The 24,264-nt window shown below is 37.1% G+C and overlaps 2 protein-coding genes across 25 annotated transcripts in view; both read left to right on the top strand.

Moving 5' to 3' along the window:
- Positions 1-24,264, top strand: part of LOC100867381 (Cbl-associated protein) — a 107,486-nt gene that overhangs the window by 80,160 nt on the left and 3,062 nt on the right. For 16 of the 24 annotated variants that reach the window (XM_086911395.1, XM_086911387.1, XM_086911390.1 and 13 more), the window contains 7 exons: positions 5,779-5,838; positions 20,412-20,616; positions 21,851-22,109; positions 22,887-22,998; positions 23,158-23,280; positions 23,388-23,542; positions 23,842-23,912. In XM_086911395.1, the coding sequence (XP_086767521.1) occupies positions 5,779-5,838; positions 20,412-20,616; positions 21,851-22,109; positions 22,887-22,998; positions 23,158-23,280; positions 23,388-23,542; positions 23,842-23,912 (985 nt within the window). Of the gene's footprint in view, positions 1-133; positions 811-5,778; positions 5,839-13,359; positions 17,185-20,411; positions 20,617-21,850; positions 22,110-22,886; positions 22,999-23,157; positions 23,281-23,387; positions 23,543-23,841; positions 23,913-24,264 lie in introns of those variants that run through there. The other 8 variants (XM_086911391.1, XM_086911388.1, XM_086911385.1 and 5 more) reach the window with 3 other exon arrangements.
- LOC147657095 (uncharacterized) lies at positions 679-2,761 on the top strand. Its single transcript, XM_086911407.1, has 2 exons — positions 679-2,498; positions 2,588-2,761. Exons 1-2 carry the CDS (start codon positions 813-815, stop codon positions 2,621-2,623), a joined length of 1,722 nt encoding a protein of 573 aa, XP_086767533.1. The 5' UTR covers positions 679-812; the 3' UTR covers positions 2,624-2,761.

Here is a 24,264-nt window from a genome sequence, read left to right as displayed (position 1 = left end):
TGAAAGAAAACTTGCTCCCCTTTCTTCGATAATAATTCTTCCTGTGGTGAGAGGGTTCACGCAAGGGGACGGCACGCAGCAACAAAACAGAGACGACAAAGCAAAGAACACCAATCGAAACTTTTATCCACAGACGAAACTGGCCTCGAGTATTTCCCTATCTCGCCCACATTGACACGGATCCGTGTACAGCGGAAAAACGGCGGCTCCTCGACCAAGTGTGCCGCAATTTTGTCGCGAAACGAGACCCCGTTAATCGATCGATACGCCAAGAAAATGGACGTTCGATCGACAATTGTTTCGGGGGCAAAGAGAAGAGACATTGCTTTCAACGATCCTCCTCGGTTGAAGATAGCGTCCAGGCCACCGTCCCCGCCAAGAAGACAGTCCTCCAGGAACAGCAAGACTCTCAAACTGTACGGAAACGCGAAACGTCAAACTGTGCACGATACGTTTAAGTCGAGGCACAAGCAGTGCTTTTTCAACGAACAGTCAACGTCCAACGTTGTCACGCTCAGAGAACGATTCTGCGGAGATTCTGTGGACGCGAAGAAAAGTCGCGAGACTGTGCACCCTTCCTCTTCGTTTCGAACGCCTCGTTCGAAAGTTTTGACACCGTCGTGCAAGAAGAAGACCGAGGACTCGCGTCTGTCGCCCGACTCAGCTGGCGAGAAAGTTTCTCGGCAGCCGATGGGGGCAGAACTCGGATTTATGGGGACGGTTCGTCCTTGTGGAGGCCTGGAGGCAGCGAACACTCCATCAAATCCGAGCCGAAACACGGGCTGGACGATAAATCGTCCTCCATTTTGAAGATGTCCTCGAAGCACGTGTCGCCCTCTGCGACGAGATCGACGAAAGAAAAGTTGGAGTGCAATGGAGTAGTCGGTAATACAGTTTCTCATTCGAGGAAAACTAACGTCAGAAGGCGGTTGACGCGGAAGGAACAGGAGGAGTCGTCGAGAAGATTAGCCAGATCGTCGGTCGATCTACTCTCCTCGATGGAGAGTAGGAAACGTTTGCAAAAGTGTGGGGAGAAAGGTGATGTTCGCACGACTGTGCTGCCCTCTGGAACGCTTGTCAAAAGCTCGACCATGTTGTACTCCTCGAGTTCGAGCAGCGGCAGGCAGAGGCCGCCACGGGACAAGTCTTTGAAGGTCGTCGTGACGGTGTCGTCCAAGGGACAGGAGATTTTGAGGAAGCCTTTGGACTCGATTCCCGCGGCAAAGTCTACCTCTTCCTTGAAATCATCCTCGGCCACTTCTTCGCCGTCGGTTGTACGTAGAACGGATCCCAAGAAGCCTAGGACGATAGTCGAGCAGCCTGACAAGATGGGTTCCAGCAGAGAGTTCACGTCTTCCTCGGAGGCGATTAGCGAATCGAGTAAAAAGAAGAGGCAGAGACCTCGCACTATCGTGAGATCTCCTGCCAGGAAGCTGGAAACCATTCGGATTGATCCCGACAAGAAGAAAATAGAAGCGAATAGGAGATCGAGGAAAGTCGAGAATGGCGATAAGACGAAGAAATTGAGGGATGACGAAACGATGGAAAGTGACAGAAAAAGTAACATAGAGAACGAAGAGCCTAACATCAGGCATATATGTAAATCGAAACAGGACCAACGATCTTCTTCGTCGCTGAGCGTCGTGGAAGAGATAAAGAAGCATGGCACTCGTTCCGACACGTTTTTCCAAAATCTCTTTTTAAGATCCATTTCTTCGACTGTTTCCAGTGAAAATGTCCCTTGGAGAGGATCGAACATGGTCAGCGAACGAGCCAGGATTTATCAAGAGAACAGCAGAGAAGGTAGCAAGTCGGAGCCGTCCTTGAAGTCTCTCAGCATCTACTTGGCCCACAAGCGACCGGTGTCGAACTCGAAGTTCAAAAACTGGGAGAAGGGGAGTATTTCTTCCAGAAGTTCGAGCCCGTACGGGGTCAGTTGGCCTGGCAGAAGCATGTTTCAAAAGGTGAGCAAGTTCGACAGTCTTCTTGGCATCGAGGACTTTGGATCGTCGACATTGCGCGACAAAAGTCCAGACCCTGTGAAAGAGCGTTTCAAGGAGAGGAGTTTGAGCGAGCCACCTTTGAAGACCGAGTGTTCCGACTCCAAGCATTCGTCTTCGCGCGCTTCCTCCCCGATCAGATCACCAGCCTGCAGGCGTATACGTAGCTTGAGACAGGATGGGCCGAGTACCATTGTCGCGAGGAAGGTTAGAGCCAGGAGCGCCGGCGAAGCAGAACAATCGCGGAAATTCGGATCCGATTTGTCCCTGGCCAGAAGCACGAATTCGCTTTGCGCCTCGCCGATCGATCGTGAGGAGTATCATCGATACGTAGTTGGTATGTCGCACGACAGGAGAAGATCAGAAAGATACAAGGAGTTGTACGACTTCTACTCGAGTCTGGAGAGGTTAGGCGAATTGGAGAGAACGTTTTCCTCGTCCGATTTGAGGCCAAGAGTGAAAAACGAAGAGATAATTGATTACGACAGATGGAAGAAGGTGAGATCGCAGGAGAAAGCCGAGGTTGAACTTGGCAGTTTGTATGGAAAGTTGAAGGCTGTTCAGAAAGAGAAAAACTTTTTGTTCAGCACCAAGGATATCGGCAAGTTCAAGTGGCACGGTGATTGCAACTTGAGGTGCAAGGAACGATCGGTGGAGAACATTATCCAACATTTCAAGAGACTGCAATCCGAAGGAAGCGAATTGGATTCTTCGAAAAGAAGAGAAATATCGTGGAGGAAGGACACGTATAAACCCCTTTGGCGTGGCACGTCTGTGATAAACGTGGCTACCACGATGCAAGTGAAAGCGAATGGATCTAAAAACGAGAGATGTTTGGATCATTTGGATCACCCATCGTTGCAAAGAAGCCTCGGAGGAAGTAAAAAGTTCTGGAGCAGTTTGTCCATCGAGCAAGTGGCCACCTTGAAGAAGCAATTAAACGAAATTTATGGCAGCGATAATTTACAGAGATCATCCGAAATAGGCGAGCATAGACGGGAAAAGAAGGAAGGAAGTGACAAACAGCAAGATTCTCTGTCCAAGTACGAAATTATCGTTCCACCCCAAATCGACTCGACCGATAAAGACGACGCCAAGGGTCTTCACGTGCGATGTCACTCGATGATTACGTCTGATGCTTCTCCAAGTGATCAGAAATCGTTTACGGATCGTGCAGAATCGTTGAGGAGAAGTGGTTCTATTAGCCGAGGTAAAAGTATGGAAGGAAGATCTGACAGGAGCGTAATCAGTGTTACGTCATCTATGAGCGAATTAGAGAGGAAGAGGCTCTCCGTGACGATCGGCAAAGAAGTTCTGGACAAAATCTCGCAGAGAAGGCTGTCAATGCCATTGACAGCTCCCCGCGAGACTCGAGGTAGCATAGCTGCTGCGCTTGCCGTTAAAAAGATACCGAAGATAACACGTTCCTCGACCGCGCCCAGTGTAACAAGCACCTCACCTAGGAGCTGTTATTCTTTGGAACCGCAGAGCGCGGAAGATTCGTCGAGAGTCAAAGAGAAGAACGATTTTCTCCTAGTTCTGACACCGAATAATAAAAGCCCGTCGGACAGACGCAGAGTAGAGAACGTTTTAGAGGAGTGGTCGAAGAAACCACCTCTTCTGGCGATCGCGATGCCCGACACGCCTGATCAGACAAAAACTGTGGCCCCTAATTCGGGCAGCGAAGGAAACAGCACGACGGAGAGCTCCGAGACGTCTGTGAGGACTGTCGTTCAACGAAATATAGAATCTCAAGATGTTCCAGCGAAGATAGAGTTTTTCGAGAGCGTGGAGAAGAGCGCGGATACCCAGTCGGATCGTGGAAAAAGGAAGAATAAAAAGGAAGAGACGAAACGGAAACCGGGAAGATTATCCTCTTCTCAAAGTTTCGCCGATTTGAGGGAACTCTTTGGCGAGTCGGAGGCCGGTATATATGCGTTGTCCGGGTGCAGGACACGCTCGATCTCGCCCAGAGCAATGTCTGACAAGCGAAAAGGAAGCAGCCCTGCTCGGGAAATGGACACCAATGCACGAACGCACTTCTGTTCACGCGACCGTGAACACGATAGGCCTCGCAGCGTCAGTCCGTGTCGCGTAACCACTCGATCGAATTCATCCTGCAGTCTGGAGAGCATTTGGCTTCGTAGCTCTTCACCCGACCCGGACAAGTATTGGCGTGCCTATTTGAAACTAGTAAAAAATGGCACGGTGAGACGACTCAGGGCCAAATTCGAAAGCGCTGAAGATCTTCGTGGCAGCAGAGTCAGAGTGGTTCCAGCGCCTAAAAAATTTCAAAGCGATCCCGAACTAGCCAGGTGTCTTTTGAGAAAGGTGGACGAGGGCAAATTGAAGCCTCACGAGTTCGCAGACGTGGCTTGGTTGCGGCGAAAGTACGAGCCTCGAAGAGGTAGAGCGCGTCGCAGAGGGGAATCACCGCCGATCCCGCGTGTGCCGTTGAGAAAGGAGGATCTGTCCATGCCTCACATCGATGTTATCAGCAAAACGGCGGAATTGAAGGATTCGTCGACTGTCACGTCCACTATTACGAATTCCGTGGCCAGAAAGGCGGAGACTAAGGAATTGGAAGCGAAGAAACCAGTTGGTCGAATGAGGAAGAAGTTCGAAAAATTTGCTACGCAAAAAACTTCGATTCTGGGTGAAATGTTCACTTCGTCGCCGGACGTGCACGAATTGAGAGACATTGCACCTTATTTGGCTGGCCGTTGGGTGGCGCACAGGTACCCCAGTAGAAGGGATAACATGCGTTCATTGTCTTCGCCGCCAGATCTCGCTGGTAGACCGTGTCCCGCCTCGAAAAGCGAGGTTAGCTCTGGATCCACGAAAACGCAGAGCAAGGAAGGAGGTAAATTGATTGGAAAAGTGCGAGGTGTCTCGTCGAAGGGACCGTCATCGATTTTGAAACAGTCTGACGGTGATCAAACGTTTGATCCTGATAAGCACAGACCGAAATTTAGATATCAACCACCTCCTCCGCCATCCTCGCCGAACGTTCGACGAAAAGCCACGTGTTGGTGGTCGCCGATTCCTATCTACACGGCTCGACCTACCGTCACTTTCGAAGGTCTGAATTTTCATAACGTAACTTGAGATTCATCCTATTTTTTTGAATTTTTAATTATATTATTGTTATCAATTAATTGGTTAATCGGAATTAGAATGAGTTAAAAATTTTATTTAGAATTTTTCGATAGAGAAAAATTGTGAAATTCAGCAACAAAATATGAAACGTAGCTACAAAATGAAAGAATACGTTTACATTATTATTTTATTGTAACGAACAATCAGAATATTATTCATTTCGTTGTTTATCGAATAATCGATTAGAGAAACATTTAGCAGATACATACTTTTAAAACTTCACAAAAATTTTCCTTTTCTTCCTTTATTTTTTAATCTATTATTATTAATTTATTCATAACAAGCATACACCGTTGCATTTAAAGAAAAATCAACAAATTCCATGGAAGAGAATCGAAAAATCTCTATCCTTCTCTTGTCTTCGAATTCATTGTACTCGAATGATTTTCAAAATACAATCCCATTGTCGACCGTTTCCTCTTAATCGCATCGCTGGAAAAGTAACTGGTTGCGGTGCACCAATATCGATTGATCGCCGAAGCAAAAGAATCCATCCCATTAACTCAAGAAACAGCGTTCAAATGTTCACAGTGAAACCACGTTGCCAGGTTATCGTTTCATGATAATCGTAGTGCGGCTAATTTATTATTTTTCCTTTTTTTTTTCGGCTCGTCCATAGAATACTCGAACGCACCCCCGCCGCCGCCAAAATCTCAGCACTACAGAGACGACTGCCAAGGTAATGCCATATGCTAATCATTTTCTTTTTTTTTTTTGATCCATTTACTTTTCGATTCTTCATTTTTCTTTCGTTTTCATATTTTTTTTTTTATTCCCATTTCATAATAAATTATTTATTTAATGCAGTGTTTTCTATCACGATTATGATCCTCAAAGAGGTTAGAAAAATCGTATATAGTTATTTTTATAGAATTATGCATTTATTTGTATAGGAAATTATATATAGAAGAAAATTCGTATTATCGATTTAAAATCGAACTTTAAACACGATCGATAAATATATTAATATTTTAATATTTTTATTCTAGTATCACGAGATATTTTTAAAAAAATTTCTTTCGTAATTACGTACAAATTTATTTTTAATTGGTTAGTAACATACGCATTTAATATTTTATTTTTAAAGATTTGCATAAAAATTGATATAAATTTATTTTAATACCACGTTTCCAAAAACGTTGGAAAACATTGCATTAACAATTTTCGAAAAAAGAATCAATCCTAATTTTTAAGCGATTTTCGTTTTCCCTTTTCGTTTTTCCCTTCTATGTTTAAGCTGTTTAAATATTTTTTCGCGGTATATCGCTGCTTGAACGAAACAGAGCATGAAATTTGCTCGTTGTGCATGACATGAAAAGCAATCGTTTACATTAGAGGAAGCGTGCGATTGTTTCGCAACGGATCGAGCAACGGATTCGATTACGAGAAAAAATCGCAGATGAGGTTAGGTGGCGTGCAAGCATTGTTATATACGTGCATGATCGTTCATAGTTTGAAGGTATAACCTGTGCAAGTGAGCAAGTTAACGAGATTTATCGTAAAGATATTGCATTTAAATTATCGTCGAAATAAATTCATTGCGCGAGTAAATATTATTCAGTTTATTTAAATGTTTGGTGTAATAAATACATGTGAAGCTTTGAATGGATTTACGAAAGAACAAGTGACAGTGATAAAGTAAAGGTATCTCATTGCATGTTTATTTAATTTATAATTAAGGATTTATAATCGATGAATAATTAAATACAGATCTGGGCGAATTTTGTTTCAAATAATAATTTCAAAACAATAATTTTTAATTTTAATAAATTTATTCATTTTGATGAATAATTATATTTCAATTGAGGTTATGTTCTTTATTTTGTCAATTGAAAAAAATGTGATACATACGTAAGACGAATATTAGAAAAAGTAACAAATCAAAGAATTGATTATTGAGGAAATAACGTTTATTTTTTAATGAAAAACTCACTCTCGAGATAACATTTCAAAATATTAAACAATAATCATAATAAGTGTGTAATAATGTTAATCGGAAGTTATAATAATGTAAACATTTGATGCTACCGATATATTAAGAAACTAGTTATTTTTAAATCAAATAATTTATTTCGTGAAACATGAGATAAATTATTTCTCAAATAATTTTAAAATGTAATTTCAAATTAATATAATTTGAAATTTCTAATACGCCCAGATCTGATTGTATGTAACATGTGTAACATTGTGATTTAATTATGTGATATTATTAAAATTTTAAATGTGTTTAAAATATCGCAAAATGAATTAATGAGATTTTCAAATATATATATATATATCGTCTATTATACTTCATTACACGAATTAACATGGGAATTAATGGAATACAGTGAAAAGGGGGCAATCGAGTACAAAATAACGGTCGTGTTTTATCATTCAGTTAACCGATTGGTATGCTTCTCGTTTCGCAACCATACGAATGCAAATCTTATTGCGCTCGATTAAGTGACCGATGAATTGCCAAGTTTGTCACCTGCAGTTACGAGAAATTATAGTACATCACAAAGTTGTAGATGATAGATGCTCGGCGAGTTGAAAAAGTTTCAACGAGTTATCGATACGTTCAAGTTGTGGAAAGTGTAATGGTTTCCAATAACGAATTTCCTCTATTTGAAAATGTGATAAATCGAAGTTACTGTATAAAATTATTAACTCGATAAATCGATCGAGTGAAAAATATAAAATTTTAATTATATAATTATAATGGATCATCAATATTCAAAAGTTCGAGATTGAAATAAATATTATTTTTTCAATCATCGATGAAATTATCATTGACAGTACGTATGAATCATTTGATATTAATAAATTGTTGAAATCGTTCGTGAACTTCGTAGTTGTGGGGTGAAAGTTTGATAATAATGAAATTTAAAATAAAAATACAAACATAAAGATAAATATATCTAACAAGAATAAAGATAATATTAAGATAAAAATATTTTTACAAATATTACACGTAATGAAATATTTACATACGTAAAGCAATACAATATATTTTTTCCAAATAATTTTCATATATCATAAAATGAATTCCTATGGTCGATCATTTTTCGTTTTAAAATTTAATAAAATTATCTCTGTTAACATATGCCGAGGATTATTTAAAATTCCTCGTATCTGAAATGTTATTTCACGAGTACTTAGTCTAATCAAAATGCTTTCCACGAACAAAGAAACTGATAGAATTGTGTATTCACTGATAGAGAACAATTGCCACTTTGAAGTCAGGAAATTGTTTAAATTGCCACCACATGTATATCGAGCAGCGACAATTTTAATACAAATTTATTTACAGAAAAAAAGAAAAATATTTGTCACAGAGAAAAATAATCGTTTCACAAGTTATCTATTATTTGGTGGGGGACCAAAAATAGAACTGAAAAAATAATTTTGTATCTCGTAACATTTTCTCTTCTGGAAATATACATTTGGAAAAAGATAAATTGTTTTCAAAGTAAAAGTAGAATTTAGAGAAGTTGTATCGTGTGATATACGGAGAATATATTACAAAATATATTTATCGTCAAAAATAAATCGATAATTTTTATTCTATATCAAAATATGATAATTTTAATAATACAATTGCATATGCAATTATTTCTTCATTTTAGATTCTTAAAATATTAAATAAAAAATTTTAATTAAATACGTTTATTTTTAGCCAAAATATTCCATGCAGCAATTATTTAATCATACGTTGCAATCTCAATATAATACTATAAACACATCGATATTAAAAATTGTTAAATATCGTAGATTTTTTTTTTTTTTTTTTGCAAAAAATTACACACATTCGAGTCCATTCATTCGCACATTCATCGGCTTGACGATACATCGCGTATTTTTAAAGTTTACTCTTCATTGAAATCATCTTCCTTTTCCATGAAAATTAAATCACTGTACAACACCGATATCGATTGTGTACAGAGATTTATCTAATCTTTGACGAGCGTTTATATCGGCACTCCTCTGTGACATTTTTATAAATTCGAACGTTGTTTTTCGTTTATTGCAATCTCGGTTTTTTTTTTTTTTTTTTTTTCCCAAGCAAACAGTCTTTATCTCTTTGATTATGAAACTTAAATGCAACTAAACACGTAATGGAACATAAGGAAATATTTGTTCAGTGCGATAGATTATCGGTGATAACGAATATTTGCGCATAAAATATTTTTATTATATAAAAAAAAAAAAAAAAAAAAAAAAAAAAAAAAAACAGGAAAATTTAAATTCGTTTTTTAAAGATTCAAAGAAAGATGAAAAGTTTAAATTAAGTATTGAGATATGAGTATATTAAAATGCATTGTAATATTTTGATAGAGACGAATGAAATGGCGACATTGACTTTTAGGATTCCAAGGTAGAAATTTACATAAAGACCCAAGTGTCAGAGGTTACTGGGATCCCCATGCAAATGTGAAAAGTCTGTAGACAGATGGATGTCTGGAAATTTGTGAAATTTTACGATGCATGTAATCTACGTATAAATTGAAAATTGTCGCAAATCTCGTATTCATAAAATATTAAAATAACAATGGTCGGTGAAAGAGGTTGCACGAGTGTGTTTATGCGCATCAGATGTGTATTAAAATTGTAAATGGACGTTGGACGAGCATGAAAGGATATTTCCGTGCTCTGCTCGTATTATTAACATGCAATTAGTTGCAAAATTAGTTGCGAGTTATAAGATAGCATAGTTTCGACGTTAGATGCGATAATTGCCTTATTCCACGGTATCGTGTACTGTAGAAAGAAAATAATATCGGCGAAAGTCGAGTTTCGTGCACGCAATTTCCAAATTTAACGCAAAATTATTTATTTTTATCCGTTTCGACACTCCAAAATATATAAAAACGATCTTCAAAATATTTTCCTTTCGTTATCAACGTATAACACTTTTTCTCTCGATATAATTCGTTCATATTTAGTTATCGATATATATATATATTTTTCGTATGATAAAAGAATTGGAAGTTTTTTTATATCGTCAAACGGTATCCATTTTTAAAATTCGTTCGCACGTAATTCGCATGAAAAAGAAAAAGACGTTTTACGTAAGAAAAACGAAAACGTCTCGATGAAATTTTTAATCATATTACATATAATTCGTTGCAATTTCCATGACAATCGAGTATTCATTCGCATAATTACAAAAAAAAAAAAAAAGAAGATAGAAAGAATAATATTACACGTAAAAAGAAACGACAGTCGAGGAAATTCTCATGAGAGTATCACTGAAAGACGTACATTGCGTTGGTCGTGCACGCATGTCTGACCTTCGCGGAGAATTCGAGTGTTTGGTGGCAAAAATACGAATGACAGAAGGAAACGTAGAAGGGGAAAGGAGCGCGAAAAGCCGCGGCGAATTCGCATTACCGACAGACGATCGCCGCGCTCGTTTCATGGCAGAGGCCTCCTCGTAGTCGAAAAGAATTACGCGACATGCGGATAATTTATTGGAACGATTATGTACACATCTTGTCACGTTTCTTCCATTCCGTTTTCTTTCGTCGTGGCGTTCGTCGGTGAAGTTCGTGACGATCGAAATCGTCTTTGATTAAATTTTCGAAAAATTTGTTTTGCCATTCGGTGGAATCTTCGATAAATATTTTGAAGAATAATGTTGAAGTTAGGTGTTTTAAAAATTAAATTTGCAAACTAACGCGAGTGTTAAAATTAAGTGTGTTTATTTCGAAATATATCGCGAAAGTATTTTCTTATGAAAAATATCGTAAATATTGGATGATATTTTGAACGTTTAATTTGAAAGATATTATTCACATTGAAGTTAATTATTCTAATATTTACGAAGAATTGAAAGAAGATGTGATCGACGGGTGAAGTGAAAGTGTCATAGATGTCATGTGGAAAATGTGATTTCTGAAAGTTTTTTTTATATTTTTTTGATTGCGCAATACGAAAAAGTGAAATTAGACGTAGTGTCGTGTTATAAATAGAAATACGAAATTCGTTTTAGAGCACGGTGAGTCGAAAGATGACACGAGTGTTAAAAAAAAAAAAACGTGTGCAAGGTCATCGAGGAACAACAATGTCTCGAGAGTTTAATCAGTCCATGCCTTGAATCTTAATTGCGAATTCTTGCGATGTAGTGCAAGTTTTCGAGGCTTCGTATGACAAGTTTATACAGGCAAATTTAATGGCAATCACGTGACAGAATTACGTTCAATTTTATCCTCTCTTACACCCACATCCAGATTGATAAAACACGTACGATTCGAAGGAGTGAATTTCTTTTCACTCAACTTTTTAAAAATTATTTAAATTCGAATATACAAATTTTTAAGATATTATTAATAAAAATATCGATTTTTATTTATACGCAGACAAAGCAGAGTATAAAATAATTTTCCTCAATTATACTCTTTAAACGATCAAATTAAATTAATTCGGAATAAAAAATTACATTAACTTGATTTATTTACTTTTTCAACTTTAAAAATAATTTCCACGTTTCAATTTAATAAATTCATATCTCGAAGCGCAAAACAACGATTTCAAGATCCAATTAAATGATTGTCTTATCTTGTCTTGTCTTATCAAAAAAAAAAAAAAATTGTAAGACACTGATAAAAAAAAAATCCTTATCGATATCTTTCATCTTATCGGATCTAAATTTCATCACATTTCGAGGGATATTTTATATCCCTCAATATCTCTCAATCGTAACGAGGAAAGGCCTAATAAAAATTCCTCCACTGGTAATCACAATTGAAATACACGCATCGACAATGGCGTGGCGCGTAAATTCCCGCAGAAAAAAAAGGGACAAAAAGGGACGGCTCGGCGTGTGTGTAATTCACGGTGAAATCGGTTCCCGATAAAAATGAAGCGACTCTCGAACAAACGGTTCGACAACGTGCGGCCAGGGATGTTGCTCATTTGAATAGAATACCGGTTATGAGCGTGCAAGTAACATATTTCCCAAAGAAAGATCCCGCGAGTGAACGATCTAACCGTGTAGTACCTCATTGAGTACGAGCAATCCAAATAGAGTGTGAACGAGGGTGAAGTCCCCTCTCTCTCTCTCTCTCTCTCTCTCTCTCTCTCATTCATGTATTCGAATTTCTACCTCGTCGAAACTTTTATCATGAAAATTTCGTACGATGGATTTTTTTTCTTTCTTAAAAATTTGTCATTCATGAAATATATATTAATCGTGTATATTAATCGATCGATGATAATTTAGCGTAATTATTTTCTTTCGAAAGTATGAAAATCTTTCAATCTTGTCAATATTAAAATATATTCAATTTTGCCAATATTTCGTCATTATTTAGAAATCCTAAGTCTAGATTCGATTTTATTCGGATACGTTTCTCACTTAGGATCCTCGCGCGGAAGAACGATAAAAATTGCGTGCAGGTGGAGAGAAAGTGTTACGAGGAGAGGAGGACTGTAAAAATGCCCACTTTCTTACCGAATAATCGCGCTAATAAAAAATATACATCGCGCCAAATACAATTTTATTCCAGTTGGTTTCCATTTATTTAGAAATTGGATTGATATGGGATTTTTTTTTTTTTTTGCATAAATAAATTTTTCTTCCTCCGTCATTTTTTCGCGACTACCTATCGAGATAAACAAATCTCGATGTCTCGTAAACAAACAAAATTCCAAGAGATCTTTTTCTTTTTTTTTTCTTTTTTAACTCGTGCTCTCGACACGAGTTTCTAGAAATTTTTTTAACCTCGTTCGCGCATTTTCCCTTTTTTTTTTAAACACCAGCCAGTTTCTTAAGAGGGGAGAGCCACGAAGGCGCGATCAATTGTGTTGTATTCATCGCGAACGCAACGGGGCGTGTTCCTCCATTGTGCAATTAAGGATTTTATTAATTAAAATCCTTCCTGTATCGATGTTTTCCACGGACTGGCCATATACACGATTTCCCAACCAAAAGCAGACTTTCCATTCCTCGTCACCGCGGTTGATCATCACGCAATTTAATTGTGTTGAAGTTGATCGAAACGTTTCTACTCGAGGTTTCACCGAACGGATGAAACGTTTTTTCTTAATTCATAAGAAAGAGTTAGTTAAAAAAGAATTGCTTGGTTATTATTATTATTTTTTTGAAGAAAGAAAATAAAGAAGAAATCGAAATTGAAATTGAATGGGGATAAGAAGTAAGCGAATTTCCAATTTCGTTTCTAATTTATTTACCAGGATAAGAAAAATTGTTCGTTGTTCAATTTTTTAAATATAATGGATTTAGGTGGATGAAAAAGATTTGTTTCATTTACGCAATTTTATTCGATATTTTTACAATGTTGGTTAAGAAAGACAGATTTAAGTTATATCATCGTTACACATCCTCTTCTTTTTAATCGTGTCCGACACGATTTTTACCAATTATGAAAATAGATCGAAGCTAATTTCGTAAACAGCGAATAAAACGTATATATCGCCAATACATATAATATTAGAACGACTATTAAATTTATCTTATGCATTTTCTTCCTCCTCTTCTTCTTCTTCTTCTTCTTCTTCAATATTTCTTCAACGTTTCATCGTTGAAATATCCACGAATGGAGAAGTTATTATCAAGTTTGAATTCGTTTTCTTTCAAACTTGAACCGTTTCAGGGTGAGCACCCATGCGTGTTCCCCGCCACTCGAGTTCCTCGTTGAGAAAAAAAGGAATGTGTATAACTGTTTCTTTTTTTTTTTTTTTTTTTTGATCACGTTGATCTTTGATGCAATAATATTGTATCGCGTAACGAAAGCGTACCTTTCCCGAGGCGAGAATGAATCGATCGAATGAAACACTTTGTGAGAAACACTATTTCTCATATCTGGGTGTGAGATTATAAGAAAAAGGATCATAAAATTGCACGACTGTCTCTGATAAGATACCAATGTTTTTCAACTTGTCGATTAATCGACAACGAACAAGGAAGAAAAACGGGAAGGTTTTCGATCAGTTTATATTTCGTATTTATCTTGGAAAAAATCGAAAAAAAAAATTTTTACCATAAGAAAGATCGATATTTTTTTTTTTTTATTATCTCCAAATCTAATCGTATTCGAAGGAAATTTTGAAAAAAATTGGGTCTGTTAAAGAAACGTTAAACGTCGATGATATCGTTTATTTACGTGCGTGTATTTTTAAACATTTTTAGCAAGTTAAATTTCTGGCTTCTCAAACAAAATTCTCCACCGACTAATATATTCAAATGTTTGCAAATATCCACGATTTATTATTATTATTTTTTTTTATCGCGATTCAACTTTAATCGACTTCTCTTCTCGAACAACAACGATTAATTTAAAAATGCAATTATCGACCGAGCTGATCGATGATTGAGAGAATAACAAAATTACCAGGTGATTTATTTTTTAATAAAAGCAATATCAAAAAATTATGCGATTATTAATACTGATCGAGCATATTTGTTTGATTTTTCTTCTCCGTTCTTTCTTCTTTTTTTCTTCGTCGGAAAGCTGAGCTAAAACAACTCTTCTAATTCTTCGATCAAAAGAGAAAATGATAAACTGACCATCGTACAGAACAAATTTATCTTCCTTGCGTGAATGTGCGTGAATTGGATTTTAATTATTTGTTTCATTTTTCTTCTCCGTTCTTTCTTCTTTTTTTCTTCGTCGGAAAGTTGAGCTAAAAAAACTCTTCTAATTCTTCGATCAAAAGCGAAGAGAAAATGATAAACCGACCATCGTATAGAACAAATTTATCTTCCTTGCGTGAATTGGATTTTAATTAAAAACGATCAATTGCAAATAAGAAAATCAACAATATCGTACATTTCTTCTTGGTGAAGTCGCTCGACTCGATAAAAGCTAATCGAATCCATTTGTGAAAATACGATCACGAGCATAAAAATTAATTTTCCACGAGATGGAAACTTTTATTATATAAATTTATCGAGTATAAACTTGTCATACGTACGTTGAAGAAGAAAAATTACGATTATTAGATAACTCGATCCCCGATAAATCCTATAAACACTTTCCTTATCTCCTCCCCTATCCCTCATACAAGATGAAAATTTGTATCGTCGAGATTTATCATTATTTATTCAGTGAATTTCTTGGATCGATGCCTCCGATCACTCGTGTGTATCACGTTCAAATGGTCCACCTATGATTTCTAATTATATTTTCAAAAGCATAGTTTAAATTGGATAACTGCGAAGGGGGGATTCGATAATAATAATATACACTGTTGTTGATTGTATTCTCCAAAACAGATCCCTTATAATAATCTTGCTGGACCGATCTATCTTGCTCTCTATTTACTTCTTTGTATAAGAAGAATCTTCCGGAGAAAGATTCTATGAATTTTTCAAAAAGTTTGACACTCAATACTAGATGATAAATTATTGTGGAATAACTCAGCAAATTCCCTCATAAATCTCTTATATTTAAAATCCCAAAGAGTAGAGTTTTACGAGTTACGTTCGAACAATTTCACAAAACTACTCGACCGGTGGAAGTGGTCGCGCGTCGAGAGGAGTGAGTTTGAACGTTGATCCATGATCGATCATTCTTCCAATTCTCCTCTCCTCTAATTTCCGAAAGAATTTCCATTCCATCTCCAGATTGAAGAAGGCGCAATCTCTCGCAGCCAGGTTGAAAGGATCGGCGAGCAATGCGCATCGAAGAAGACGCGAGGACGAAGGACAAAGGATCCGTCCACTGGACTCGCCTCGCCGCCGAGATCGACCACCTCCTTCGCCAACCTTCGTCCAACTATCGCAGACGCTCCATGCCCCAGATGCAAAAGGCCACCACGGTCTGGATAGAGCCAACCCGAAACGACGACCCGTCCCGTCGATGGGGCTGGATGGAGCCGAAGACCGAGTTCGAGAGGACCTACTTCTTCCACGATCGCAGCACCCCGAGAAACGCGAAATCGCAACGAGATCCCTTCGCCAACAACGACGAGCCGCACAGCGGGACGAGGGAGAGGCTGCGCGAGATCTTCGAGAGGAACAGATACCTGAGAAGAAAGTTCTTCGACGCGGCGGGGTATTTTGAGGGGGAGGGGAGATCGTCCTCCGGTCGCCGGTGGACGACGATCGAGGAGGGGGGCGATCGATTTTCTCACGGCTCGACCGATGGTGGAACGGAGGGGAGGAGGAGGGACGAGGCCACGAGCGAGAGCGGCAAGTTGGTGGTGAAGCTCGGGCGGAATGGATCGAGGAAATGTTGGGGGAGGATCAAGGACGGGAAGGGAGCAGCAACGTCGTTTAGAGGGGAGAGTGTCGTGGAATCGTTGGTCCCGTCCAATCTTTGCAAATCCCTGCCCAACTTGTCGATCGGCCGCGGGAGAGCGAACGAAAATTCCTGCGAAACGAATCCTCCCGACTCCACGCCAGATCCGAACAGCTTCGCTCTAAGAAGGTCGAGGCTCCCTCCGCCTTTGGATCTGTCCAGGGTGAACGAGAGGTACGAGGAGTTGGAACGGTCGAGCCTCGTCCACGTGGCTCTGATTCGAAATTACAATTGTCCGTTAGAAGGTCGGCCGACCGTGGTTCGAGACGAGTGTTGCTCCTCGGACGAGAATCGAGAGGAGGAGGAGGAGGAGGAGTGGAGTCAGGACGGATGTTCGAAGGAGCGACGCGTTGAGAAGATTGGCCGAAGTAACGACGACGATTCCTCTTTGGCAAATCCGTTGAGAAATGGCGGGGGGAACGGATCTTTGGATCGAGATTCCGCGGTCGGGGAGAGCGTTCGAGAAGATGAGGAAGAGGAGCGAAGAATTGCTTCGAGATGCCTCGATGGAAGGAAGAAGTGTGGGCGGAACGTCGTGACGGAGGAGGAGGAAAGTTGGAAGAAATTTTTGACCGCGATGGACGAGCTGCAGTCGCCTCAGTTGGTGAACGATTGCAAGAACTCGATGATGATGGATTCGCGGCGGGTGGGTGAAGGAGAGACGTTCCACGAGAGGAGGCCGCCGCCCCCTTTGTCGAAAAGCGTGAATTCGACGAACGGTGGACAGGCTGGAAACGGAAGCACGCTTCCCTCGGTTTACGGCCCGATCCCGTACAGTCAGTAAACATAATGCGCATAATTTTATCGAAATAATCCTATCCCCGCCGCGAGTGTAACAAATCCCGCGTCTATTTTGGCTATATTCTTTCATAGTAAGTTGGATCATCTTGCGATCTTTCGTATCTTTGTTCTTGATTGATGAAAATGTAGATGCGTGTAAATAGAATATTTTATGGTAATTAAGTCGGATTTTATTGTTTATGCGCGATTCGCTTATGTATAATGTTGCGGTGCGTAACGTAGATTGTTTATGCAAAATTTTTTACGTATCATGAGAAAAGTTCATAAAAATTTGATTTCGCATGAAAATCTGTCAAAGAACCGGTCATTCAATCGCGTAGAAATTTTTTATTTTAAATCTTTTTCTTCTTCTTTGTTTCAAGGAAGCGATTTCAAAAGATTGATTGAAAATTTTCCAACAGGGTAAAAATAGGTTAAATGATTTTTCATTCGTCTCGCCATTATTTTCTCTTCCTATAAAAATTTAATATTTGACTATTAGCTATATGATCAGCATCATTATTCTTATTTTCTCGCAAAAGGAGAATTACTTTTTAATGCAGTAGCAATTTAGAAAAAGTTTTTTCGTCGAAACTGCGCCCGTGTTGAAACACGGTTCAGGAAATAAATGTAACCACGATGGTGAAATATCTTACGGGTGGTCAGGGATTCATCAGACCGAGACGCATCGATCTACGGTTTACACGTAATTTGTACTACTAACTTTTTCCTACTTTTTCTTCTACTTTTTCTTCTTTCAATCCGCTCTTTCGTTTATTTCTTTCTTTTTTTTTTTTTTTTCCGATCTAATAAAATTTTAAATCGAACGCTTTTTAAATTTTTCTTTTTTTAAACGTTAATTTTCACCTCTCCAAACTTGAATTGATAAAATTTTAATAATCCAATATCTCCTTTTCACATTGACTTCACGCTTTCGCTTTTGCAATCAACTTCTAAAATTCCACTTTTTTTTTTTTTTTTTTTCGAATTAAAAATTCTGATCTAAATCTTTCATTTCTTAAAATAACGATTTCATATTGCACTCCACTCCTCTAATTTCTTCTAGTTTCATTTATTTATTTTTTTTTTTTCTTTTTCTTTCCCTCAATTAACGAAACTTTTTGTTTTAAAATAATGATTTCGTATTTTCGATCGGTATTGCAGATTGCAACATCCTAATAAACTGACTCGCATTAGAACGCAGGCGCAATCCGCGATTCTCGTTCACGTTCGTCAAGGCTTGTTCGTAGTTGCTTTCGCTTTATCAGTCGCGTGATCTCGCTGCGCGGATATACACGTGGTGCGTACGTAGTTTTCATCGTGTTGAATTTACAAACAAATTGGCTCGAATAAAAGTGTGTACGTAGTGTGAGCTTCTAAGAAACGGATCCAGAAGGAATGGATCCAGATCCGGTTAATTTATTTATTTACTTTAAGTGCTCGTACTGTGGCGCAATATACTGGTAATTGTTCGTTCCTTTATAAATAAAATCTTTAGATTTTATTTTTAGTTTGTCGTTACTAATTATTATTAATTTTTTGGAATTTTTTGAAATTATTCGAAAAATTTTTTAAATCGACTTCCTTCTTCCTAGATCTGTATATACTGCTTGTACAATTATTGTAATTTTGAGGTTAATGCAGAAATTTGACGTTAAAAGAATTGAATTTTTAATTCATTTTTTTTTATCGTGTTCGTTTTATCTATAATATATCAAGAGAAATAGACCGGTTTTGCAAGGTGATACGATTGACATTTTGATATTTCATTTACTTTGCAATGCAAAAATTATTCCTTTGCCGAATAACAATATGATTGAACGATATGAAGGTAACATAAAAGATTCGCGAAATTTCTTGAAACCGTGAAAAGTTAAATAAATTTCATAGTTTCTCCAAAGTTAATCGATTCTTCTTCAAAATTATCTTTCCCAAATAATCAGAGCTTCCTTCGCGCGAACAAAAGAAGCCATATAACTTCCTGTTGTACAACGACCTTAATATAGGTTAAACCTCTGTTCCTTATCTGCGATCCGATTTTTCGCGTAAAACCTTCATCTTCCTCCGTTGAATTTCTACACGCCCTGATAATTTTCAGAGAATCAAGGAAATGCAAAGACATTCGTGAACGCCTTATTGATTGTAGGTCGTTTTATAGGAGTAGGTCAATGTAAATTATACAGGAAAATAAGATTTATGAAATGAAATTCGTACTATTATATAAACTTGTACTATCCACAGGTTGCTGTTATTTGTGCAAATTTAAATTTTTCACGAACGCAATTACAGAAAAAGAACAAAAAAAAATCTGTTTCGTCATTCAAATATCCTAATATTGTATTATTATATTTTGCATTTTATACCTTGTTACGTATCGCGTGCATTCTTTATATTAAATTTTCCATAAATTAAACGTACGTAAAAAAACTCCATGCAAAGTCACTAGTAACTAGGGTCACTAGCATCTTTCAATAACGGCGTTTGATAATTGTAAAAGTAAAACGCGTGATTATTTAGCAGTAAAGGCCCTCGAATCTCATGTTTCGTAAGGCAACACCACGAAAGAGAAGAGATCGCGTATCGTTCTTCGAGGTTATGTAGAATGTTGATCCACTTTTACACACGCGTTTACGGTAATTATTTGTACATAATGCGATCTTTTCGCCATAATTTCTCCCATGACGTTCGAGAAGCGATTAATCACTAAATTGTAACCTGTACACGCAAAAGGTATCGATTATCGAACCGTCACGTGCAATGGGCTAATTTATGCGCTAATTCCATTTGTCATTACGATTATGCGCACATCTATGCGCAACACGTTCTATTCCCCTTTATTAATCAAGATTTTTGTTTCACGATACGTTACGGAAACCGTGCATTCGTTCGATTGAAATCAATCTCCTCGAAATATCCATTATCTTAATTAACACGCACAACAATTATTTGTTGATAAATCGAAAAATAATTATCCGCGAAATAAAATGTTGGCAAATAAAAAAAAAAAAAAAAATCTCTTCGAACAATTGCATCGATACCTTTTGCCAGAGATTATTTCATATACGGATCATCCACGAGAACGAGAAGCAAACGACCGATAAATAAAGAATCACGAGTAAATTAGATTAAGAACAATGGCAACTTGGCGAAAGAGAGAGAACGAAATTAAATCGAAATGGACGATATCTAGGAAGGTTGTAACAACGAACGTTCTCTGTCGTAGAATCACCGAGGCGTTATGTGGAGGGCGAGGTGACGATTCACTATCGTTCACCAGTGCGTACAGAGGCGAAAGAACCATTGAGCGAGGAAGAGCTCGCTCGTCGAAGCGCGGAGAATATGCGACGCGTTTATCAAGAGGAACGGCGTCGCAAATATCTCCAGGAGCTCCACGACATCGATTCGAGGAGGCACACCGACAACTTCATGTAAGTCTCCGCTCTTTATTACTTTTTATCTGTTTTATTAACACGAGGAGGAATGTTATCAATTATTCTTCCCGTGTCTACGGTGTTTAAATATTTATCAATTGAATAGGATTATTAAATTTCGAAAGAAAATTAAAAATTTTTCGTTATTTCCGCGAATGAATGGAGAGAGAAAGGAAAGACAGATTTCTTTTTTTTTTTTTTTTTTTTTTTTGAAAATTAACGAGCAGGGTTATTAACTCTGGAGGAAATAAAATGTCAGTATCGTAAAAATTCTTTTTCCATTTTCCTTTTCGCGGATGAGTCAATCTACACTTTAATACGCCCGCGTAAAATAACTTAAGAATACGTGGCGCATTGCGTAATAACTTGAGCAGTAATGGGAAGAATAATAAATTTATGTCTGGTCTGAGAATGTATTAAAGTGTCGTTGACTTTTCTCTATTCTGAGGTATATATTCGCGAACGGTCAATTTGAAAAATTCAATTGGAAAATTTCCATTTTGTGTCGAATCAATGTTAAATTATTCGATTTCGAATTTTGAATGATCGTACGAGAAATTATTATTATTATTATTTAAATCGCAAGATTGGAAATTATATTATGCACGATATATTTCATATTTATATTTATAAATATAAATTTCCATGTGGATTAGACAAAATCGTGGCTAAGATAAAATCATCATTTGATTTTACATTTCGTTTTATAATTATGAATTAAGAGCAAGAATTCGAAGAATTGTTGTAGCAAAAACAATCTTCTTTGTTAGAGACCACTTGTTTCACTGACTGACCGTCTCGTATAATTGCACTTTGCGCGGATGTGTAACCGTTTTCTATAAATATTGTGTAAGAATTATTCATTGTTCTTGAACGAGGGTACAAGAGGATACACGAGCGTAACACGTAAGTGACGCGTACAACTTCTATCTGCATAAGAAGATTAATTCCACAGTTTTAATTCGACGCTTCTATTCTATAATAAGTTCTTTCGATTAAATTTCAAGCTTTACACTGGATTTAATTTAACCATGAATCGTTTCACCATTTACATTCACACGAGATTTCATCGAAAGATAAAATATAACGTGATCTAAGAAGTAATTTAAATAATAGATCAAGGCACGATTGAAATAATTTTCTACGATATAATTCGATTTCGAGGAACACGAGACATTTTTTTTTTTTTTTTTTTTTTTTTTTTTTTTTTAATTTTCTTTTACGATTCCAGACCATCGCAGAAATCGCCGATCCCTTTGAACCGTTACGACGATTTCGTGGACGATCTGAGCCACAGAAGCCGATCCCAGGAGCAAACACCGGAACCTCGGCTCGTGGCAAGGGCGCTCTACAACTTTATCGGCCAATCTTGCCGGGAATTGAATTTTCGCCGCGGTGACATAATATTCGTGCGTCGCCAGGTAGACAAGAACTGGTACGAGGGTGAGCATAACGCTATGATCGGCCTGTTCCCATCGAATTACGTCGAGGTAATTCCCCTTCATCGCTATTCCTCTTGTTCTTCAAATTTACAAACTTCGAATCCGTTCATCGTTCGTTAATAATATTTTTCAAGATAAAATTGAAATATGGAATAATGAAATTTCTCTTTTTTTTTTTTCGATCGATTGTCCGTTGAGACGTTGTGAACGGAGATGCGATCTAGTAACTTATATTTTTTCCTAGAAATGCATATATCTTCTTGCGTTTGTCACTAGTCTGAAGTTTGGCATAGGTGAATAAGACAAGACGCGAGTAAAAATAGGAGATAATAAACAATTATTATTTTTATTTACACGACGATATCTCGAGAACGGAGATTCGTATCGAGAGAAATGAAAAGGTGTTTCAAAGAACAAGATTTCGCGTTTCCAACGATCGTTCACTCGTTGACCGGAAATTACTATCCTCGAAGTTATAACGATTCAAAGTTTTTCTCGTTTTAATAATAGAAACGATTAAAAAAATTATCTTTTCTTTAGACGACGATATTTCTGGAACCAGAAAACCGTATCTTGATGAATGAAAGCGCATTTTAAAGTGCACGATTCTAATGATCCTTCATTCATTGACCGGAAATTAGAAATCTTCGAAGTTATAACGATTCAAAATTTTTCTAATTTTAATAAGGTTTAATAAGGTTTTTGTTGATGATTGTTAGATAAATTTATTCATTTGTCAGATATTTTTACTCTACAATGGAAAATAATATTGTGTAAAATGGTATATTTACGTGGTATAAAATTAACGTTGTCTTTTTGTTACAGATTTTACCCTATGACGGTATGCGAACCACACCAAAGAAACCATACGAGGGACAAGCACGAGCTAAATTCAACTTCGTTGCTCAAACAAATCTCGAGTTATCTTTGGCCAAAGGTAAATATGAATAAAATATTTCGCATTATATCACGAAGCTGCGTTTCAAATGCAGCGAATATCTTTTTTTTATTTCTATATAATTAAATAAAAAAAATAAATAAACTATAAATAAACTAATTTATAAAACTAAACAAAAGAAAAAAATTATTTTTATAGGAGAACTTGTCGTCTTGACGAGAAGAGTAGATGAAAATTGGTATGAGGGACGTATTGGAAACAGAAAAGGGATATTCCCCATCTCTTACGTCGAAGTTATCACAGAGCCTGGCCTCAGATCAGGTACCGTATATGTAATTTGAAATTCCAACATTTTAAACATTTTGTTAAATTTTGTTTTTATTTTAATTTTTCTTCTGCTAATACTTGTGAATGATATTTGATTACAGAAACGCCAACACAAAACAAACCAGTTGCCGCTCCAGCTGCGCATAGCCTTTTGGCAAACGGATCAGCTGGAGGGAAAATGAGTATGGGACCTCATCACTATATGCCGTCCATACCAGTTAATATGAACACAACTCAGCCACACTATAATTCACTGGTTAATATTTTAAATACATTGTACTTATGAAAAATGAGATAACTTAAGCAATCGAGATTCTGAACGGTGAAGCTTTGCAAATGTTGTGATCTTTTTCTTTTTGTGGAAATACATACGTCACGAGTAGTGAATACTAAAAACAAAAAATATGCTGATTTGGCATTTGCTACTGATGTTGCATTTTTGAGATAGATTAGCAAGTGAGAAATCGGAGCGAGTCAAATAATATATTCTTTAATTTTAATTTTTGTTTTTAACAATTGATTTAACAATTTTTTTTTTTTTTCTGTAATTTTCAGCCACGAATGGGAGGGAACAAATTGCATGTTTCCGAAGCATTACACATCGACACACACTCTGAACCAATACCGTGAGTTTCTCTCCAATATATTTCAAAAAAAATTTTAATTTTAATTTTATTTTATAGGATTGAAAGAAGTAGAAAAAAAAAATCGTCGATATTTTTTTCACGTTTAACAATAGAATTATAAATTTACATTCTTTTGCTGCACCATTGAATTTCTCAAACGTATCACATTATTTAATTTTCTGTAAAATAATATAAAAATGTTAAATAATATGTTTTAAGAAGATATTTGGAAAAACTTTTTCCGAAGAAAAAGTTATAAAAAAAAAATACAGGATTGCTCTTCAAATTATAAATAGTAGAAACATCTGTGCATCAGCAACATTGACTACTGATTATTATTTGTATCTGTTAC

The sequence above is a fragment of the Apis florea genome, unplaced genomic scaffold, assembly GCF_048593485.1.
Source record: "Apis florea isolate Af1SG1 unplaced genomic scaffold, ASM4859348v1 contig_32_pilon, whole genome shotgun sequence".
NCBI classification, from domain to species: Eukaryota; Metazoa; Arthropoda; class Insecta; order Hymenoptera; family Apidae; genus Apis; species Apis florea.
Note: the sequence above shows the minus strand (reverse complement) of the source record. Positions and strands in the feature narration are given on the sequence as shown.